General features: G+C 48.3%; 1 protein-coding gene across 1 annotated transcript in view; it reads left to right on the top strand.

The window, feature by feature from the left end:
- The first annotated feature begins 211 nt into the window (after positions 1-211).
- GPC4 (glypican 4) overlaps positions 212-18,852 on the top strand; it is a 66,824-nt gene continuing 48,183 nt past the window's right edge. The window contains exon 1 of the mRNA XM_041396605.1: positions 212-404. Coding sequence (XP_041252539.1) covers positions 236-404 — 169 coding nt within the window. The 5' untranslated portion in view covers positions 212-235. The remainder of the gene's footprint in view (positions 405-18,852) is intronic.

The following is an 18,852-nucleotide window of genomic DNA, read 5'->3' as shown; positions in this document are numbered from 1 at the left end:
CTGCAGAGGCTTGTCCCGGCCCTGCGCGATCCTGCTTGGCTGCCGCCCTCCCCGCCTCCCTCCACCTCCTCCTCCTCCTCCACCACCACCCCATGTGCTTCCTGCCGGGCCAAGTTCGCGGAGCGCCGCCGCACGCCGGGCCAGCGGAGCGGAGCCGCAGCGGAGCGGGACGCAGGGCAGCGGGCGCGGCTGCTGCGGGGCGCGGCGGGGCCGGCTCCCCCTGCCCGCCCGCACCATGCCGCGGCGGCGCGGCTGCCTGCCGCCCCTCCTGTGCGCGCTGGCCGCCCTCAGCCTGCCGCTGCTGCTGGCCGCCGAGCCCCGCGCCAAAAGTTGCTCCGAAGTGCGGAGGCTCTACGCCGCCAAGGGCTTCAGCCAGAGCGAGGCGCCCAGCCACGAGATCAGCGGTGAGTCGCGATCGTCGCTGCCGCCTTTGTGCGCGCTCGGCCCGGCCCCGCGGAGCGCGGGGTGCGCCGCGCCTGTTGCCGGCCCCGCTCCCGGCTCGGCGGCGGCGGCGCGGGCGCTCCTGCCCTTGGGTCGCCGTTCGCCCCGGCGGGGAGCGGGCGGCCCGTCCCGCCCCGGTGCCCGGCGGCTGCTAGCGGAGGGACTGAGACATGGCTTCTTTTTTTTTTCCCTTTTTCTTTTTTCTTTTTTTTTTTTTTTCCCCCCTTCCTTTTTATTTCTTTCTTCCTTCCCTCAACCTTCGTCCCGAGGTACTTGCGCATCCCGGGAACAGGAGTGCTCGCAGCCGGCAGCAGTAGGAAATGGTAGCTAATGTGCTCACACCCAAAACATTTTATTCTTTTTGTTTCATCCTTCATCTCCCTCCCAGGGCCGCTGCTTTTATTTCCCCTTCTGAATGACCTACTGGACCGCATTCTCCGCGGAACAAAGGAAGTGCCTTTTTAGCTGGAATCCTCGGAGACCACCAAGGACTCCAGCTCATGCACTGCAATTTCGCACTACTTTCAACAATAACAAAAATGCATGACTGAATGGCTCAAAAATGTGGAGTGTTGGAGGCATTCATTTCGGTCTGGGACACTGTCACAACACAGACAGACCCCAAGTAAATACCTTTAGACGGCTCAGATAGAAGCTGGGGGTAATCTTTACCATTGGTGTGCCCTCCAGATATGCATACATTATCCTTTTCACTGACAAAATTAAAATCATTTCAGTCGCTTGTGCTTTTGTATTGTCAGACTAATGATATGCATTTAGCCTACATCTGTTTGAATAAAATTGCAGGCCCGTTTACTTCTCCTAGAAATATTTTAATGAGAAACGTCTGACTGGTTGCAGTTAAAATACTCTCGCCCCTTCACTCCGCCTGCTTTGTAAAATGGTCTCTAATAAATAGTCTTGCATTTGAGTCCAGCCCTCATCAGTGTAGGATCAGAACGTGAGCAGACTTCCCCTCAAGTACAGCATTGTGAAGGTTTGACCTAGTCCTTATTTTATATATTATTGTTTAAGATGACTTGGTGAGCTTTGGAGAATGTCAGGAGTACATCATGCTGACAGGGCTTCCATTTGAAGCTCTAAAGCTGTTGTCTGTTTGAGAAAAGTGATGAGCAAGGTAAGATTATTTTACAAAAGAAGGGCTAAGATTATTTTACAAAAGAAGGGCTTTCTGCAATGACATGCTGAAAGTATGGCCTGGCTTATGTTGCTGTTGCAGGGGTGCAGGGAGTCTGTGTCTGGCCTTGCTTGGAAAGCAACAGGTCTTGCAAAGTTGTGTTTTAAATGTAATCCTGCTGTGCAGGGTATTTCAGAGAGGGTGGTGGAAGTCTTTAAAGGAGGCGTGCTGTGTACAGCTTTAAAGTGTGGTGTACCTCAAGTGTGACTGAATTTAAAATTAAACCTGGAGTGGGGTGCTACACCTGCTGCAGTTTCACGTTGCCCCTGTGAATTCATGTGGTTTTGGTGTGGGTTGTTTTTAGAGGCTCCGGATCTCCCCTCCTGCTGCTCAGCAGGTGTAGGCAGATGTAACCACCAGTCCCACTGCTGGTGTTGAGCTTTCCCAGAGTGGAGAACGTCACCTGTGGGATCAGCACAGGGCACTGGAGTCCCATGGGCCAGGTGATAAAGCTGGAGGCTGAGGTCTGGCACCAGGGTAAGAGGTCTGTGGTGTGTATTGTGTCTCCAGAAAAGAGTCAGTTGCCAAAGCTTTGATTTCAGATGGTGTTTCAGGTGATAAGTGGCGTGTTTTCCATCAGGAGAGTAAGTGGTTTGGACAGGCCGTTACCTGGGCGCCTGGCTATCTTTGGGAACAAGATAAATGTGTGTGAGGGAATGAGCCATGTGCTTGGACAAGAGTCCCACTGGAGTGATGGTGGAAACTGGTGATTTCTGCTTGGTGGCACCTCTCTGCTCACTGAACTGGTGGAGGACAGCTTGGGGAGGCTTCAGTGGGCTGAATGGAACCACGTGTAGACACATGAATGCTGATGGAATGATGTGTGGACACATGGTTGTTCATGTCTGAAGTGCATCAACTTCTTTGTTAAACTTTTGTAGTGATTTGATAGATTATGCTTTATTCTAACATCATCTTAGCAAGTGGCTTTAGATCACAGTGCAGACAGAAACTTCCTAGCATCTTTGTGAAAAGGTGTCCTAAAAGCTGTGGGAAATTTGTTTCTGTAAGTGCAGTAATTTCTTTGCTGTTGGGGATTACTGATCCTACAAAATGTTGGTGCAAAGTGAAGCAGCTGTGTGGTGCAGGCAGATGTGTCCCTGCTCTGGGCTATGTGACAGCAAGTGGAACTCATCCTCACTGGAAGGGCATGGGAGTCATTTGGGGTTTTATAGCATCTCACATGGATTTTTTGGCCACGTTTATTTTTTTTCTGGAGCAGCAGATATGAAAACTTTTTTCTTTCAAGGAAATACCCATTACAGCAGGCGTTTTATCTGTATCATTGCTATTCCAGTGGCATTAAAGGCTGTTCCTTCACCATAATTACCCAGGAGTTCACTTTAATATTTATTTAGACGAGTTTTAGGACCTAATTAGAGTATGCATAAATAGCAGGTTATATCTTGTTGAAGTACCTAGGCATTTCTGAAAGCAGCACACAGCTGGTCAACTCACTGCTTGCTTGGTAAGAGGTGTAAAATAGGTTATTTGTGGTGTGGGACATAGAGAACTTGTTTCCTTTTATGCCTCTTTGGTGTTAGAGGTATAAACACAGACTACTGCTATAAATCTGTGTGGAAGCTTTTCATAATCGTTTCCCTTTGGTGCTGCTTTGTACCTGAGTGTTCCTCAGTGGCTGCTGCCCCTCTAGCCCTGTTTGTGATGTGTGTGGCAAAGCTCCTGGCAGTGCTGAGATGCAATCTTGCTGTTGCTGGAGAGGTCAGTGCTTTCGTAGACCTGATGTCTACATAGTTGGTTTGTGAAACCTGACTCTTGATAGCATGTAGATAGTAGGTGGTGTGGGCAGAGCACCAGCCTCTAACTGCTTTTAAGATGACTTTGACAGTTTCCCAAGGACGGGTCACATCTTGGGAAGTTCTGGGTCCCGGAGCCACTGACTTTGTTCAGACTCTACCCAGAATGTGTTGTTCCTTATGGATTTCTTGTGTCTCTGAGCTGTCCTGATAGGGCTAAACTCCCCGGAGTGACCATCTGAAGGGGCTGCTTACCCTGGTTGGTCTGGTGGGGCTGCAGAAATGCAAAGTGAGCTGGTGCGGTGGCATCTGGAGACCCACAGTAGGTGGCTAGGTGGCTGTGATTTAAAAAACAAAAAACCCCCAACCAACCTTTCTTTCAAAAGGCTGCTTCTTGCCCTCAGGTGTTAAACAGGCGGAAATTCCTTCCCTTTTCCTGCTAATTGGAAGAACTAGATGTTTCTTTTCCTGGATTGAAAAGGAGAAAAAACCCCAAAACCATCGTGCCTGTTGGTGGAAAACTGGCAAAATTCCTTCAGGAGTGTCATCCCTGCTCTCACTGGCACTGCTCTCCTGGCAGTGGTGGAGAGCACAGATCAAACCTGGAGTGTGCCTTTGCAGGGAGCTGGGTGCAAGCAGCACTCTGTTCAGTCTTAGTGAAGTGTTCAGTGTAATTAATCTCTATTTAAACCAAATTAATTGAGTAGCTGCATTTATTTGTGAGAGCAGTTCTTTCTCCATGGCAGGGGAAATCTGTTGACCCTTGATTTTTGGACTTCTGGGATTCTGCCCAAAGTAACTGTGGGTGGGTGTGCCCTGATGTCCTGCTGCTCACTTGTCCCCATTGTATTTATGGCTGTCAGTGGGTGCCCTGTCCTCCTGTCCTGCCCTCGGTCAGTCAGGATGGCTGCTTTGTTTGCATTGCTGTTTGTTGGGGTTTAACCCCAGCCAGCAACCAAGCCTCACACAGGCACTTGTTCACTTCCCTATGGAAAGGATTAGGGAGAGGACCAAAAGGGTAAATGGTTGGGAACTTGTGGGCTGAGAAGAATCCAGTTCAACAGGGAAAGCAAAAGCTGAGCATGCAAGCAAAGCCAGGAATTCAGTGTTTCCTTGGGCAGGCAGGTGTTCAGCCATCCCAGGAAAGCAGGGCCCCATCACATGTAACAGTGACTTGGGAAGACAAACACCATCACTCCAAATGTCCTCCCCTTTCTCCTTCTTCCCCCCACTTTATATACCGACCATGATGTCATATGGTCTGGAATCTCTCTTCGGTCACTTGGGGTCACCTGTCCCAGCTGTGTCTCTTCCTCCAACTTCCTCGCCAGTGTATCAGTACAAGAAGCAGAAAATACTTTGGCTGTGTGTAAGCCCTGCTCAGCAATAACAAAAACTTTTCTGTATCATCAACCCTATGCTCAGCACAGATCCAGAGCACAGTCCTATACTAACCACTGTGAAGAAAATTAACTCTACTCCAGCCAAAACCAGCCCATTGTTTTACATGTCAAGTTCAGCAAACGCTTCTTTAGTTTTTCACATGCTTCTCTTCCATGTGGCCTCTTCCAACTGAGAAAGGGTTTCTGGATTCCCTCCAGGCCAGTGTTGCTCGGGCTGTCTGGCACTGCTGAGCCTGTTGCAGTCGGTTTGCAGGAGGCAGCTCTGGACTTGCTGTGTTACGAGAAGTACCAGATAACACCTGGTCATCCTTGAGGTCTCTTTGAAGATGTGGCGTGACCTGGCCACCAGCTGTACCTACTTGCAGTGATTCCTGTCCGATCAAGGCAGTGGTCCTTGGCGGGCAGAGGGTTTTCTCCTGCCTGGCACGGACTAATTAATGAACTGATTACCTGCCCACCCCTGGGTGGAGAAGTGACCACTGGAGAACATCCCCGCCGCCAACACAAGTGCCGGTACGGAAAACTAAACGAGAGAACCGCTTGAAGTATTTTTAGCTGCTTCTAATGCCATTTAGCAACTGGGAGCAGCGTGAGGGGGGAGCTGGCAGCGTGCGAGTTGCCCGCAGGCCGCCGAGGAGCGCTGGCGGCCGCGCGGCCCGGCGCTGCTGGCAGGAGCTGGCGGCGGCTCCCGGCTGAGTCACGGCTCCGGCCCCGCTCGCCGGGAAATGTGCTTTCTCTTTCCCTCGGCAAATGTGCAGCGTGGGGTTTTGTTCGGCTGCAGCGGCGCACCGTGTCCTAGCAGCCGGCAGCCTGAAGCATGTGGTTAGCAGCAACTGCTTGCAGTGGTCCGGGCTGAGTGGGAGTATCGTTTTCCTTGGCAGACGCTTCATAGAAAGTTCTGTTTTTTCTGCCAGAATAAGCAGTCATTACATTCCATACAATTCATAGTCAAATTATTATCTATTGTTAAAATTGCCTTAATTATCAGATGTTTCCTTAGACATGTAGCTGTTTTTTAAGAGGCTGAATAGGCGTGTGTACATTGTGCAGAAGGCCGGAGCTGCACAATGTTTTCAGTAGTGTTTTGTAGTTTCAGGGAGATTTTCTGTGGCTTTCGTATGTCAACAGGCTTTTTATTCATACTGAAACAGCAGCAGAGCCAGGCCAACACGACAGCAAGGTGCTGTTTTGGGTCTCTGCATCTCCCCTCTGCCATGGTATTTCCTTTGGTACCTGTGGAGCCAAGGAAGTTCAGGATGAGGCATCACTACTGTGTGTCTGAGATGGCTCCGATGGGAGAAGGTTCCTAATGAGCATTTTCTGTCTTGGAGGTGGTGCAGGCAGCATCTGCCCAATAGGGCTGGGCCTCTGTCAGCAGGCTGGAAAGGTCCCAGTTCCTTGAGGTGGTAATGTCTGTGATGTCTTAGCCTGCTCTTGGTGTTGGATGGTGGCTCGTACAGACCCCACTGTCCTGGTTCTGTGCCATGGATTGCCAACCCTGGAACCTGCATGGATGGGGAAGGACTGCCAGTGCTTCTCAAGAGGTGTCAGATGTGTGGTTCTCATCTCCAGTCCCCTTCACGCACAGCCATTCCCATGGACTCACCAGGGACTTCTGTGGATGTGCACGTGTGTTGATTTGCACAGGCACAGTCCCTGACATCTCCCGCAGGTGTGGGCAGCACCAGGATAGAGCATCAGGATTATAGTCTGCTGCAAAATTCTTTATTACCTTTTTTTTTGGGTTTTTTTTTTTTTTGGTGGGGGGATGGACATTCTTTTAGCCAGAGAGGTCAGGATGTGTCTCCTCGCCGGCGGCCAGGCTGAGAGTGAGCTGCCAGTCCCAGTCTCCCGGGCAATAACCTCCTTGCATTCCTCACATTCCTCCTGCTTTCTCTTTCTTTTGAGATTATGAAGATAACTTCCTTCTCCCATTGCTAAGCAATTCGAGGACCCAGTAAGTTTCCCTCTTGTTCCCTAAATTACCTTGTGTGCTCCAAGATGCCCCATGGCAAACCCCTCTGGTGCCCTGGAAGGTGCAGTTTGTGCTCTTCACTGGGGTTTATGCATCTCAGGAAGAAAGCTGCTTTCTTTTAATTGCCAAGTTTTTTAATTAAAAGAGATTACTACTTTGTTGCAGCCCGTCTTACCTGGTTCCTGGTTTGAAGAAGCGTTTCATGAAACTATTTTGCTTTTCTAGGAGAGATTTTTGTGTTTTTCTTTGCCAGCACAGTGTGCAGAGGCTGTGGCCGAAGCACAGTGTTTATGCCAGAGAATTTTCTTCTTGTTTACATCTTTCTGGTCCGGGAAAGGTGCTCAGATAAAAATAGCATGTTGGGAAGAGGGAACCTGGGGAGAAAATGTTGGAGGGTTTATGTGTGCAGAGCTGGTGGCAGTCGTGTGGGCTGTTGGCAGGCTGTGCCCCGTGAGGATGTGGCTGTGGTAGTTTTCTTAGGCTAGTGTTTTCTGTTTGAAGATGGCCATGGTTGGCACAATCATCTTCCCTGCTAGTTCATGCCTTGCTGTCTGTCACCTCTCATGTCTCTGTGGGTCCTGGGAGAGGAGGAAGGTGGGATGGGATGATGTTCCTCAAGGGCAGCAGTGCATCACCTCGCTGGCAAAGTGCTTGAAAGGATGGAGATGGTGCTTAAGAAGTGTGTGTGGGGATACCAGCTGGTGGGATCAATCTTAATTAAGGGCTACTCAGTGTTGATTTTAATGTGAAATTAGAACTATAGAAACCTCTTTCCAGTTATAAAGCATTGTCAGATTCCCCACCTTCCAAAAAGCATTCTTAGAAATACTTTCTTTGTTGTCCATCTTCTAAGCAGAGAAATAAAATCTGTTAGTTTCCTGTCTTTCTACTCATATTTTCTGTGGCTTACACAACCAGTGGCTGATGGCCTTGGAGTTGTGGGAGTTCCCTGTGAGGCACTTCTCTCTCTCCAAGCTTTGGTGTTGGAAAGGTACATGGATGGCGGAGAGGGGCTACCCTGAGCAAAGGATTTTGAAGGAATATTTCTCTTAATGTTTCCAATTTAGAAGCTGAGAATTGTCTGGATTTTAAGCAAATTCAGATGGGAGCAAACAATGATGAAATGTTTAAAATATGTTTGAACATTTTTGTGGGAATAGGAGCAGTTCTTATACAGGCGAGGCTGCAGCTTTCGGGAGGTGAAAATATGTGGCCCTTACACATTGTCAGCATTGTTGCTGCCTTTTTTTCCCCCTTTTTTTTCCTTTTTTTTAAAAATGCTCATAGGAAATTGGCTTTGGTAATTGAGTTTCTACAGAACCACAACATCCAATAGCTGTTCCTTTCCAGGGGTCACCCTTAGGTTACTTTAAGTAATGTGCAGTCAGTTTAACCTCTTGTGGTTTGTATTGCTATTCTAGAAATTACTGGTGATTTGGGGTGTGTTAGAGTAACAACTTCACAGGAAAACCCCAAATGTCAGGGTGTCTGGTTTTCAGAGAGCTCTGACCGCTTGCCTTGTGAAAACCAGGCACCTCAAGGTTCGTCCCCTCTTGCATCGGAAAATGCAGTTAAAGCCTTTATGGCCCGTTGACTTTCCTTTTGAAAGAAGCTGAAATAACCCTGGGTAATTTGTTTACCTACACTGACTTATAACATCCTCCTGCTCGGAAGCACAGTGCAGAACCTGTGCTGGATGCTCTGTGTTGGGTCACATCGCTCTGCGTGGCACTGATGGAGGAGGAGCAGTGCTCTGGACCCCCAAATCCCGGGGTTTAGGGGATTTGCTGGCAGCAGAGGGCCAGCTTTAAGAAATTATGAGCTGGGGCTTTGGCTTTGTAGCATTGACAGTTTGGTATAAAAAGCTCTGTGTTGCAGGCTGTGATGACAGAGGGTGATAAATCACTCTTGGCTGGTACTACAGGTTCTAATAATGGTGTTTAAAAAAGATTACATGGGTTTTAATACAAACTTTTTGCTTCTTTGTACTCTCCTCTTTTTAAAGAGTTGAGCCTGTTTTGATTCAGCATTCTTGGAACATAAAGATGGAGACAGGATTTTTACTGGGCTGAAATGCAGTTTTTTTGCTTCTACAAACATGAGGATCTTGTTTGAGTGTCTTTATAGCCAACTGGCTGGCAGTGTCCTCTGTGTAAGGGAGCTGGCTTGTTTGTTTGTTTTAAAGGTAACTTTGCCCCATGGAAGATTAAAGAGCAAGCAGCTTCACTTAGTTGTGGTGGGTGCTGCTATTGGAAAGAAATTAGTGATAGGGAGAGCCATGCAGCAAGGGGGATAAATAACCTCCTGCACCTTCCTTGGCTTTCTTGGCCCATTCCCATGGGAGGGACAGAGCATTTATGTGATCAAAGAGACGGGCACAATTACAAGCCTGATGGAAAATCAATCCCTTGCCAGCTGTGTATGGGCACCCAGGCAGGCTTTGCCTTTGCTCTGAATAGTGCGGGCTGGATTTTTTTTGTGTACCTGCCAACCTTAGGGTTTCTAAAGCGTGCTGGCCAGCAGTCCTGGGGGAGCACAGGATGCCTGGTGGGCCAAGGCAGGGAGGCAGTAGTGCCCGTGCCCCTTTGCCTGGGCAGAGGCACTGGGAGCAGCTGGCAAACACCCGGCATGCAGATCAGGGGTCAGAGTGGAGCTGCTGGTTTAGTTTGGACTGGAGGAAAACAAACAGGCTTCCTCCTGAGTTTTGGCTCAGTTTAGAGACAGAACTGAGGGTGCCATAGGGCAATATGCTTCTCTTCTCGGTGGGGGGAAAAATGGCTTTAATAGCGTCTGCTAATGATTCAGCGCTGTTTACATAATAATTGTGGTTCGCTTTCATTAGCTCTCATAATGAGATTGCTTTCTTCCAGTGCAGTGCTCGCTGGTTTGGTTTTACATGCTCCTGCCTCCCTGCTCCCCGAGCGTGGCAGTGGGATGAGGAGGGAGTGCAAGGGCTCTGTGCCTGGCCTGGCCTCCCTTCCCTGGCTCCTGGCATGGAGAAAGCTCACAACTGCTCACTGGAAAGGAGAGGAGGTGAAGAGGTTTTGTACTGCTGGGACCCAGGTGGTGCTTTGGAGCATCATCACAGTGGTTTGGAGCATCCTGGCATCTTAGTGGAGTTGGGTTTAAATCCGTTTGGCATGAGGTTCTCTCATCTTTGTACTGAAAACTCTTGCGCTTACCTGTTTGCGAGGCAGGGAATACAGTGACCTGCTTCCACGCAGAGGAAGAATCCAGGTCTTTTTGTCTCCCAGTTCCGCCATATCAGAAGCACTGATCTGTGGCAGTGGATGTGCATCATGGATGTTGTTGGTCTGTCGCTGCTGCAGCCTAACCTTGTTTGTGTTCCATGTCTGAGTAACTGAACGGTGGCGGTGCTCCCAGGCTGCAGGCGCCTGCCTCCTGCAGCACCCAGCTGCTGTGGGGATAACACCCACTGCTGAGCTCTTCTGAATTAGTAATGTCACTCGGAGGAAAATACAATAGCGTGAGTGCTGCCTTGGAAAAGGTAAGGCTGGCTGTTGTTTGGTTGGGTGGGTTTTTTCCTTTGTAGCACAGTAGTGGGTGCATGAGGGTCTCAGAGCTGGAGGACGTGGCTGACCCTGGCGCAGCACTGGGCTGCAGCAGAGCGGGTCCCCATGGAGCAGTGGGTGCTCACCCAGGGGTGCCATGGGGAGTGTGGGGTCTGTATGTGTGACTTTGCACATGTCCTGGGGGATGCATGCCCTCTCCCCTTTGGCTGTGACTGTTTCTTTAGAATTTGTTACCACGGGTAGATTCAGGTGTGCACTGCTGGAGGGTCCTGAGCAGAGGATGAGTTGACCTTCTTTGCCTTTGCAAAAGAAAACACTTTTTTGGGGGGCTGGGAAAGGTGTGACTGCTTTTGGCCACGTGGCTTCTACTAATCAATGTGAGTTAATTGGGGCTGGTTGAAGAGCTGTGGCTTGGTGGGTAGAGGAGGCTGGAAGAGGCTCAGGGCTGCTCAGCCCTGTTGAATCCAGCCCACCAAGGGCATCCTGGTGCAGGCGCCTCACTAGTGAAAACTCCACATAACTCAGCCCTCTGCATTACTAAAGGCTCCTTTATACCTCTTCTTGCTGTAACTCCTGTGAGAACAGCCAGTCTTTTCAGCAGCCTTCCTTATGGAGAATGTTCTGTGAGGGGAGCAGCCTGGCTGGCACGGTGCTGCTCCAAACCAGCCCTGAAGCTGCTGTTGAAGCAGTCTGGGGGTGGGCAAGGGTGCCAGGTGAGCCTTGTGCTCCTGTCCAGCCTTGCCAAAACAACGGCTGTGGGTCCACTTGCTGCCCAACTGGCTCAGCAGGATCCTGGAAAATAGTTGTGGAAACTAGGGGTTAATTTCTAGGTATCAAAATATGCACAAAAGGTTAAATGAGACTTCCTCCTTGTCAATGAATTACGGCTTGAAAATATTTGCATTCTTTCCTGAAAGATTTAGGAATAATTATACAGCACTCAGGGGCAAGGCATTCCCAGATAAACTTAACAACTCTATAATTTGTACTCGAGGCAGGGTTTCCTGTAAATGATAGCTTTGTTTAATTTTACAATACTGCTTCCAAATGTTTGCTGACTATGAATTGCCAGCTAAACTGGACTTGTGAATCTGGAAGAGTATTTGTTTGTTATTGCAGACAGTAAGAGCTGCTGTGTTAGGCTAAAACTTGGCATCTCCTCTACAAGCTGTAGGCATCTCTCCCCAGGCGGGTTTGGTGCAGTGGGCAGCTGATGTGGGGTGTGAACAGCTTTCCAACTTCTCTGTGCAAAATCCCTCAGCTTCTCTAGGATCTCCTCCTGCTCTGCCTTTCTTTTTCTGGGGTTGGGAAAGGAACGCTGCAGTCGCAATGCACATACTTTATTTCCATTACTCAAAGCTGGAGTCATGCATAGTTACAGCCAAAGACACTTCAGCAGCTCTGGGGATAACAAGATAGCTGACAGACTGGAATGTGGATTTATCAGGGGTAAAAACTGGCAAAATTCCTTATTTCTGGTTCTTCTTTTTAAATAGGCCCTTCATGCTCCTGCTGCAAGAGCCCACCACATGTTTAACCCCTTGTGTTCTCCCAGATGGATCCAGAGATGAGCAATGGCACTGCCCATGTTTCTTTTGGGATTAAATTGCTCAGTCCCACATAGTTCCTAGGTGTTGCTTTTAAACTGCAAAGCTCTTTAAGAAGTGCTTTCAATGGGTTTTTATTTTAAAGTGCAAGCCTTTGCACCAGATGTCTGTCTGAGTGACCACAGAATGTAAATTTTACTGTGTGTTGCCTTTGGACTGGCAGTTTGGGAGACTACTGGGCAGTTAACATAGGCAGATTGTGCCATGAAATCCGCTGCCTTGGATTTGATTCATATTAATTTCTTTCAAAGCAAATCTCTTTATTGGCTTCAGTTTCATTTTGCTGTAGAACTACTTTTACTGTGCCTTTGCTAGGACCTGGAAATACTTATATTGCTATGAGAAATAGGTCGCATTCAGCTCCATGGATTTTCAGTTATATATATATTAATATTGCAAGACATTAAGCAATTTCTTTTTGGGGAAACAAGTTATGGCAGAAGGAGCACACTTGGAAGTTAAATAGATTAAGTGAAATCCCTCAATTACAGGAGGGAGGTTCAGAAGACAAGTCAGGCAGTTTAGGGAAGGAGTTTCAAGTTAAAATTTAACCTTTCCCAGTCTTCTGTGAGCAGTGGTGCAGCAGGACTTGCCTGGAGCCAGCCCAGTGTGGGAGCCTGGGCTGAGGCTCTGACGTGGATCTGCAGGGTGGATGGATTTGGAGCTGGTGGTTGTGCCTGTGGTTGACAGTCTCAACTGGCTGAGAATGAAGAGAATTTCACTTTTTATTGGAAAAGGAAAGAATTGCTCAAGGATTGCAAAACACTTTGTTTTGGAAGAAATGTCATTGTTTGAAAATAGCACAAGAGCAGGAGGGGAGCTGTCCCTAAGCCTGTGGCAGTCTTGGAAATCTTCGTCTTATTGGGGGCTCAAGTGAAGCTTCAAAGCTTAAGTGTTAGCTTGGAGTTTTGTCCAAGGGTGTCCAGGCTGGAGTGCTACACTTCTCCCATTCCTGCCTCTTCCTTTGGTGGTGTAAGGACGGGGAACTTCATTGTTTTTTTATTTTCTATTTTAAGCAGGAGGGGTAGTATTTAGAAAGAGAAGTGAGTCTTGGCTTTTGGACAGAAGCACTGGCGGGGTGGTGGCCAGCACTTTGTCTCTCATGGGATGGTTTCTGGCTCCTGGTTTTCTGCCCTCTGTGTCCTTTCTGCTCCCTGCATTTATCTCCTTGGCTGAGCCCCAGGCACATGGCTTTGAACCAGCATGGCCATCAGAGCTTTGCTGCAGGCCCTGGTGCAGGGCAGGTCTGGTGCTGCTTGGCCTGTTTGTCTGGGTGCATCCCCAGGGCAGGTCCATCCCTGTAGCAGGAATCTGCTCTGGTCACAGCACAGTGTCATCCACTGGGGACACCCAGCCCTCATGGATTTGCCACAGAGGGCAGCCCTCCTGCCAAACCCTGCCAGCATCTCCCCATGTAACTGCCAGGGGCTGCCCATTGCTCCTCCAGGCTTTTTTTAGCTGCAAACTTTATTTCATAGAGTATTTCTGCTGGTGGAGGAAGCCAGGACACAGCAGTGGTTGTGGGGAGGGAAGGGAGCTCCTCTTCCTGCTTCAGAAAGACTAACACAACTGGTGAATCCATCCCATCCTTCTAATCAGCCATCCCCTCCCTGGGGCTCACAGTGCCAGGGCTGTTTACCTTCCTGCTGGTGGATGTCGATGGTCCCACCTGGGAGGTGGATGCCAAAGGTCCTGTTTGCACTCCCTGTTCTCCCCCCAGGTTGCTCAGGGCTGTGCTTAAGGAGACAAAATAAACCCCTTCACTGCCTGCTAGCAAAACCTCATTGCAATTGTCACCTGGTGCAATTGGGTGCTGTCAGCCCGGTGTGTTGTTTTCCCATCCCACCAAAGCTGTTTGCACAAGCCCAGCTGCTGTTCAAGAGAGGGGCTCAAAGCTGGGGTCTGCAAGTGGACAGTCTGTGCAACACCAGGGCTGTGGTGTCTCTCAAACTTGATTCTTCCAAAATACCTAAGAAAATGTGACCTTGTGCCATGTTCCCATGTGGAGCAGCAATGAGAAGGCACATGCTTACACTGTGAAATGTCTTTGGGAGGAGAGTAGGGAACTCAAAAAGCTTTAATTTTCAAAGGTTGAAGTGACCTCCTGCATTCTCCTGTTGTCATCTGAGATGCTGCTGTCCCTCCTGGGAGGGATTTGCTCAGACAAAGGTGGCAGCACAGAAATTGGCTTGGGAATTGTTGCAGAGATGTTGGGATTTATCTGTGCCGTGGTGAGGAGGAGGAGTGCCTGTGTGAAGCTGGCGGCAGATAAGGCTGGTGTTCACAGCTGTGCCAAGGAGAGCGGGCAAGATAGGGCATTCTGGAGAGGGGGAGAAGGAGGAATTCTCAATTTTGTGATACCCTTATCTTAATCCTTTCTCCCCTTCTTCCTCCCCCTTCTCGCCTCGTCCGGGGTAGGTTAAACTACTCAGCCTCGCCTTTTCCACAAACACTGGCAGGCTGGTGGTTCCAGACCCGGGAATACATTGGGAGTCTGTTTCAGCAGCGGGATGGGTTTTTGGACGTAGGTCGTGTTGTGCTAGCAGAACACAGTGCAGTGCTTGTGTGAGCTGGGTGGCTTCTGCAACGGATACCTGGCTCTTGGAAAAGTAACATTGGTGGGAGTAGCAGTCAAGGGCTTAAAAGCACGTTTTGCAGGTTAGAAAATCTTATTTACAAACTCAGCTGTGGTCTTAGCTCTGAGGTGTTTTGTGCAAGGGGAGATAAAGTAGGGAGGTGGCAGATGTAGGAGATGGTTCTGAACATCACTGGAGGCTGTGCTCCTGTCCCAGTGCTGCTGCTCCCTGGGGAGGAGGCAGTGACCCCACTATTGGATCTCTGGGCAAATGTCCTGCCCTGTGCTTGGAGTTGGTGCCTCTTGCCTCTCCAGGCACCATCCCTATTTTTTTTTCTTTCAGGGGGATTGAATCTGGAGCCTTGCCTCTAGCTGGAGGAAGGATTTTCACTGACACTCTCCTTCTGTATGATGGCCCAGTTTTAGGGAGTTTCAAAGGTCCTGGGCAAGTAGCACCTTGGGTTTTTGGCACTGGACGTCCCCTGCCTCCTGTTGTGCTGCTTATTTGCCTTTCTCCATGTGTTGCTTCAGCCTTGACCATGTGCATTTCTGGAGGTTTGTCTTATTTACATGAACAGTTCTCGGAAAGTTCAGCTGAAAAGCAGCTTTTTTTTTCCCTGGGAACAGCCAGGAACCACTAGTGTGTGATCTTTGTGTATAAAGTTGCCTTTCTCTGATTATAAACAGTGGCCCTAGGATGGATGTGCGGTGGGCCTGTTTAGATTTAAACCTGACCCACCTCCTTGTTTTCAGTGCTGGCATCTCCTGTGAGCTACGTGTTCTTTCCTGCCTTTTGCAGTAACACGTGGTGGGAGTTTTTTAACCTTTAAATTGGAAAGTCCTATTAAATTGTGGTGTTCTGCTCTAGGAGAGTGTATGATTTTTTTTTTTTTTTTTTTTTTTTTTGCCAATGCAATATCAGATTCGCAGATTGCTCATTAATTTCCCATGCTTTTCTTCTGATGGCCTGGTGAGCCAAGATAGCCTGATAGCCACAGAGAGCCTATTGCATGTCCCAGTTAGCCCCTGGGAGCTCTGGCTGAGGGAAGGGATGAGCTGGGAAGCACAGATCTGTGCCTTGGTCCTGCATCTGCATGGAAGAGCTGCTGCAAGATCAAGTTCTGCTGGCTATCCCTCCCAGAGCCCATCATCTGAGCTTGTTTCCCCAACCCTGCTTTGCATCAGATTGATATGAGCTAATTATTTCTGAAACCCCTTTAATTGGTGGTTCTTTCTGGTCCAGCTGTTTGTACAGTCATGAGCAGCAGAGTGAAGACCCGGGGCAGAGCAGCATCACCTTTCTTCCCAGGAAGGCAAGCTGGATCAAGGGGTTGACAGCAATCCCTGGGGTCACTGATGAAGCAAGAAAGACCTTTGTGTGGCTTTGTGGGCAAGGCTGGAAAATGCAGCATTCCAGAAGCTTGCTGCTTTACTGGGTGTTCATAGTGTGCAGCTGTGTACTGAGATGTAGCAAGGGTTCCTGAAAATTGAGTTGTGGCTGTGACGCTCTGGAGAGGCATTTCTGGGGTGCTGGCAGTGGTTCTTCCAGACTTCTGGAAAGCTGCTCTGAAGTGGAGCTGCTCAGCTGGAATATTTGGCCCCAGACTTCTCATTGTGGAAGGGACATTGCCTATGTCTGGGCTGAGAAAGTCATCCTGTGCTGAGCTAAACTGGGGAGACAACCAGGGAGCTGGAATTGTGGAGCAGCACAAGAGCTGTGCCTTGCCTCTGGTGCCAAAACAGTCTCCGTGTTGCTATGAAAATGTCTTGTGGAAAACTTTCCACTTAGAACTGAAGTCTCATTTATGTCTGCCCAGGACCTGCTCTTGGACTGGATTTTATTTTTTAAGCAAATGAGACTTTCTGGTCCTTGAGGTGGTGGAAATAACTGCTCCACCAACTTGCAGCCCACCCGGCCTCGGGGGCCTGGGAGCCAGTGGGGGGTTTTGGCAGAGGAGATGGTTTGTTCAGCAGCAGCAGTGCAGGGCCTGAGTGGGGCAATGGGCAGCGCAGCTCTCTCAAACTTACTTTGTGAGACTAAAACTTGATTTTCAGGGGACCACAGCTCTCTATATTGCAGCCTTCAGAGTACTGCTGTGCTCCCACAGACCCCTCCGGTCGCCCCCAGACTGCAGGCTGCAAACTGAATATGAAATACTTAATAGGAGCCAAACTGCCTTGAAAAATGTGTGGATGCAAAATTTATTTGAAAAATCTGGTCTTTTGTGTATTTTCTTTCTGGAGTCTCTTGTCCTGCTTTAAGTTCTTACATTACCTGCACTGTTACTTGGAATGCTCTGCAGGCAGGAGAAGGGCTTATTAATGTGGGTTTTTACATAGATAAATGTGGTTGTGAAGTACTATTGACACATGGAAATGTTGGTGGATGCATAGAGAAGGATCAGCTGCTTTGTGATAGCTCTGTGCCAGTTCCCTCGTTCGAATATAGTTACGAAACCCAGTTGTAGCAAAGCATGTTGTAAAAAAAAAAAAAAAGCAAAAAAAAAAGCATATTTCTGTGGCTTAAAAAGAAGAAAAATCAAACCCAAAACCACACACACCCCTCCTTAGTAAAAGTTTTGCGCACATAGGAAACAAAGGCATCGGCATTTGCTTGTCAGAGCTAATAAAGTTTGCTTGGATCTTAATTTTTCTGCTTGATTTCACAAAGTAATTGAAACTTCCTTTTTGCTGCAAGCCCTTTTTCCCCCTTCTTTTCCCTCTTTTTTTTAAAATATTCTTAAAAGAACATCTTTTGGTCAGTGAGTTGATGGAATTTTGCTCAGGAGGCAGGCGCAGTTTGAGCGTACTTTGCAACTGGTCAGTCCAAGCTTATAGGACAAATTACTTGTGTCTGCAAGTCATTCCTCCAAGTTGAAAACCACCTAGACCAAATAAACCTTGAACTACAGGTTTTATAGGAGCTTTTGAGCATGTAAGTGAGGCTTTTCTAATCGCAGTGATCTGATAAAACCTTAAAAACCAGGGTTCCCATAAAGAAAATAGTTCCACTTGAGGCGATAAAAGCCACATCTGGTAAGCTTTGCTTGCTACCTCCTGATGACCTGTGAAACAGCAAATAGTCCCCACTGCAGAGGAGCAGTCAAACTACTGGTGCCATACCCTTGTCATGGAGGGGATGCACCAAAAAAAAGCTGATTTGAGAGCAAAACCACCAGCCTTTGAAGAAGGAGCCTCTTCTGGCTCATCCTCTAGCTCAGATTTGATATTCCAGGATTTGATATTCCACGGTGCCTTGCTGCTTGCCTCCCGGCCGGCACGGCACAGGGAGATGCAGAGGTTAGGATAAGGAGGGGCCTGTGTAATTGAAAGCAAACAAACAGCTAAGACAAAGAAAGAAACATGAAACAGCAAACCCAAAGCCACAAATAGAAAACAGACTTTCCAGATTGATTAGTTCAAATTTGTTTATTTGAAGTCCCAAAAGTTCGCGTTGTCACTCTTTTGAGGTGTCTCTCCAATTTGGCAATATGTTGACCATGTGTTTGCAGATCAGTTTTTCACAAGAAAGACCCTGGTTTTTGGTGTGTTGGTGTTGCCCTAAACTTTGAATTGAAAGGAGGGTTGCAAGGTCCAAAGATTGATTTTTTAATTGTGACATCCAGGTGCTGGTTTCGAGGTAATTACATTCTGTTAAATTTTTGTTTCATGGAGAATTTTCCTTGGGCACATAGTGCAAAGATGTGCTGCTGATTTCCCAGGTTTAGGAAGCAGGTTTAGGAACACAGATGCACTTACTGGCTTTGGAAATCAGTGGAGACCTGAAAAGGTCTGGGTTTGGGCAGAGAGGTGCTTCCTATCTTCAGTAACAAATCAACAGTGCAGCTGTAATATATGTATATATTTCATGGATTTGGCTTAAACACCCTCAAGTCCCCAGACAGAGGAATTACAGCTCCAGCCTATTAACTGTTGGCCATTAATGAGTCAGGTCTAAATGCCTTGATTGTGCCTGAGATTTCTAAGCTGGATCTTTGCATAACATTAGCATGGCAGGAATGCCTCCCAAGGACAAATAAGAACTTCCCAGGCCTTCCCATGCCTCTCCAGGAAGGAATAAGTACATTTTGGGTTGTACTGATACCATCTCGTGCCTTGGTGCTATCAAAGGGGGTGGAAGCTCCCCGCTGCTCTGGTAGCCTGGCTCTGATGTTCTTTCACATCCAGGCACATTGCTTATCTTTAACCAAGGCTTGGATAAACTTCCAAAATAAATGACTGTAGTAGTCCAACTCGGTCTGCTTTGGCGTAGGTTTTCTGGAGTGACTCAAACGTTATAAATATGAAAGTAGCTAGACTTCAAACGCCGCTTTTGGACCGGGTTTTCAGAGTTGCCTCCTAA

This window comes from Onychostruthus taczanowskii, unplaced genomic scaffold, assembly GCF_017590055.1.
Source record: "Onychostruthus taczanowskii isolate IOZ18803 unplaced genomic scaffold, ASM1759005v1 scaffold13, whole genome shotgun sequence".
In the NCBI taxonomy this organism is placed as follows: Eukaryota; Metazoa; Chordata; class Aves; order Passeriformes; family Passeridae; genus Onychostruthus; species Onychostruthus taczanowskii.
Note: the sequence above shows the minus strand (reverse complement) of the source record. Positions and strands in the feature narration are given on the sequence as shown.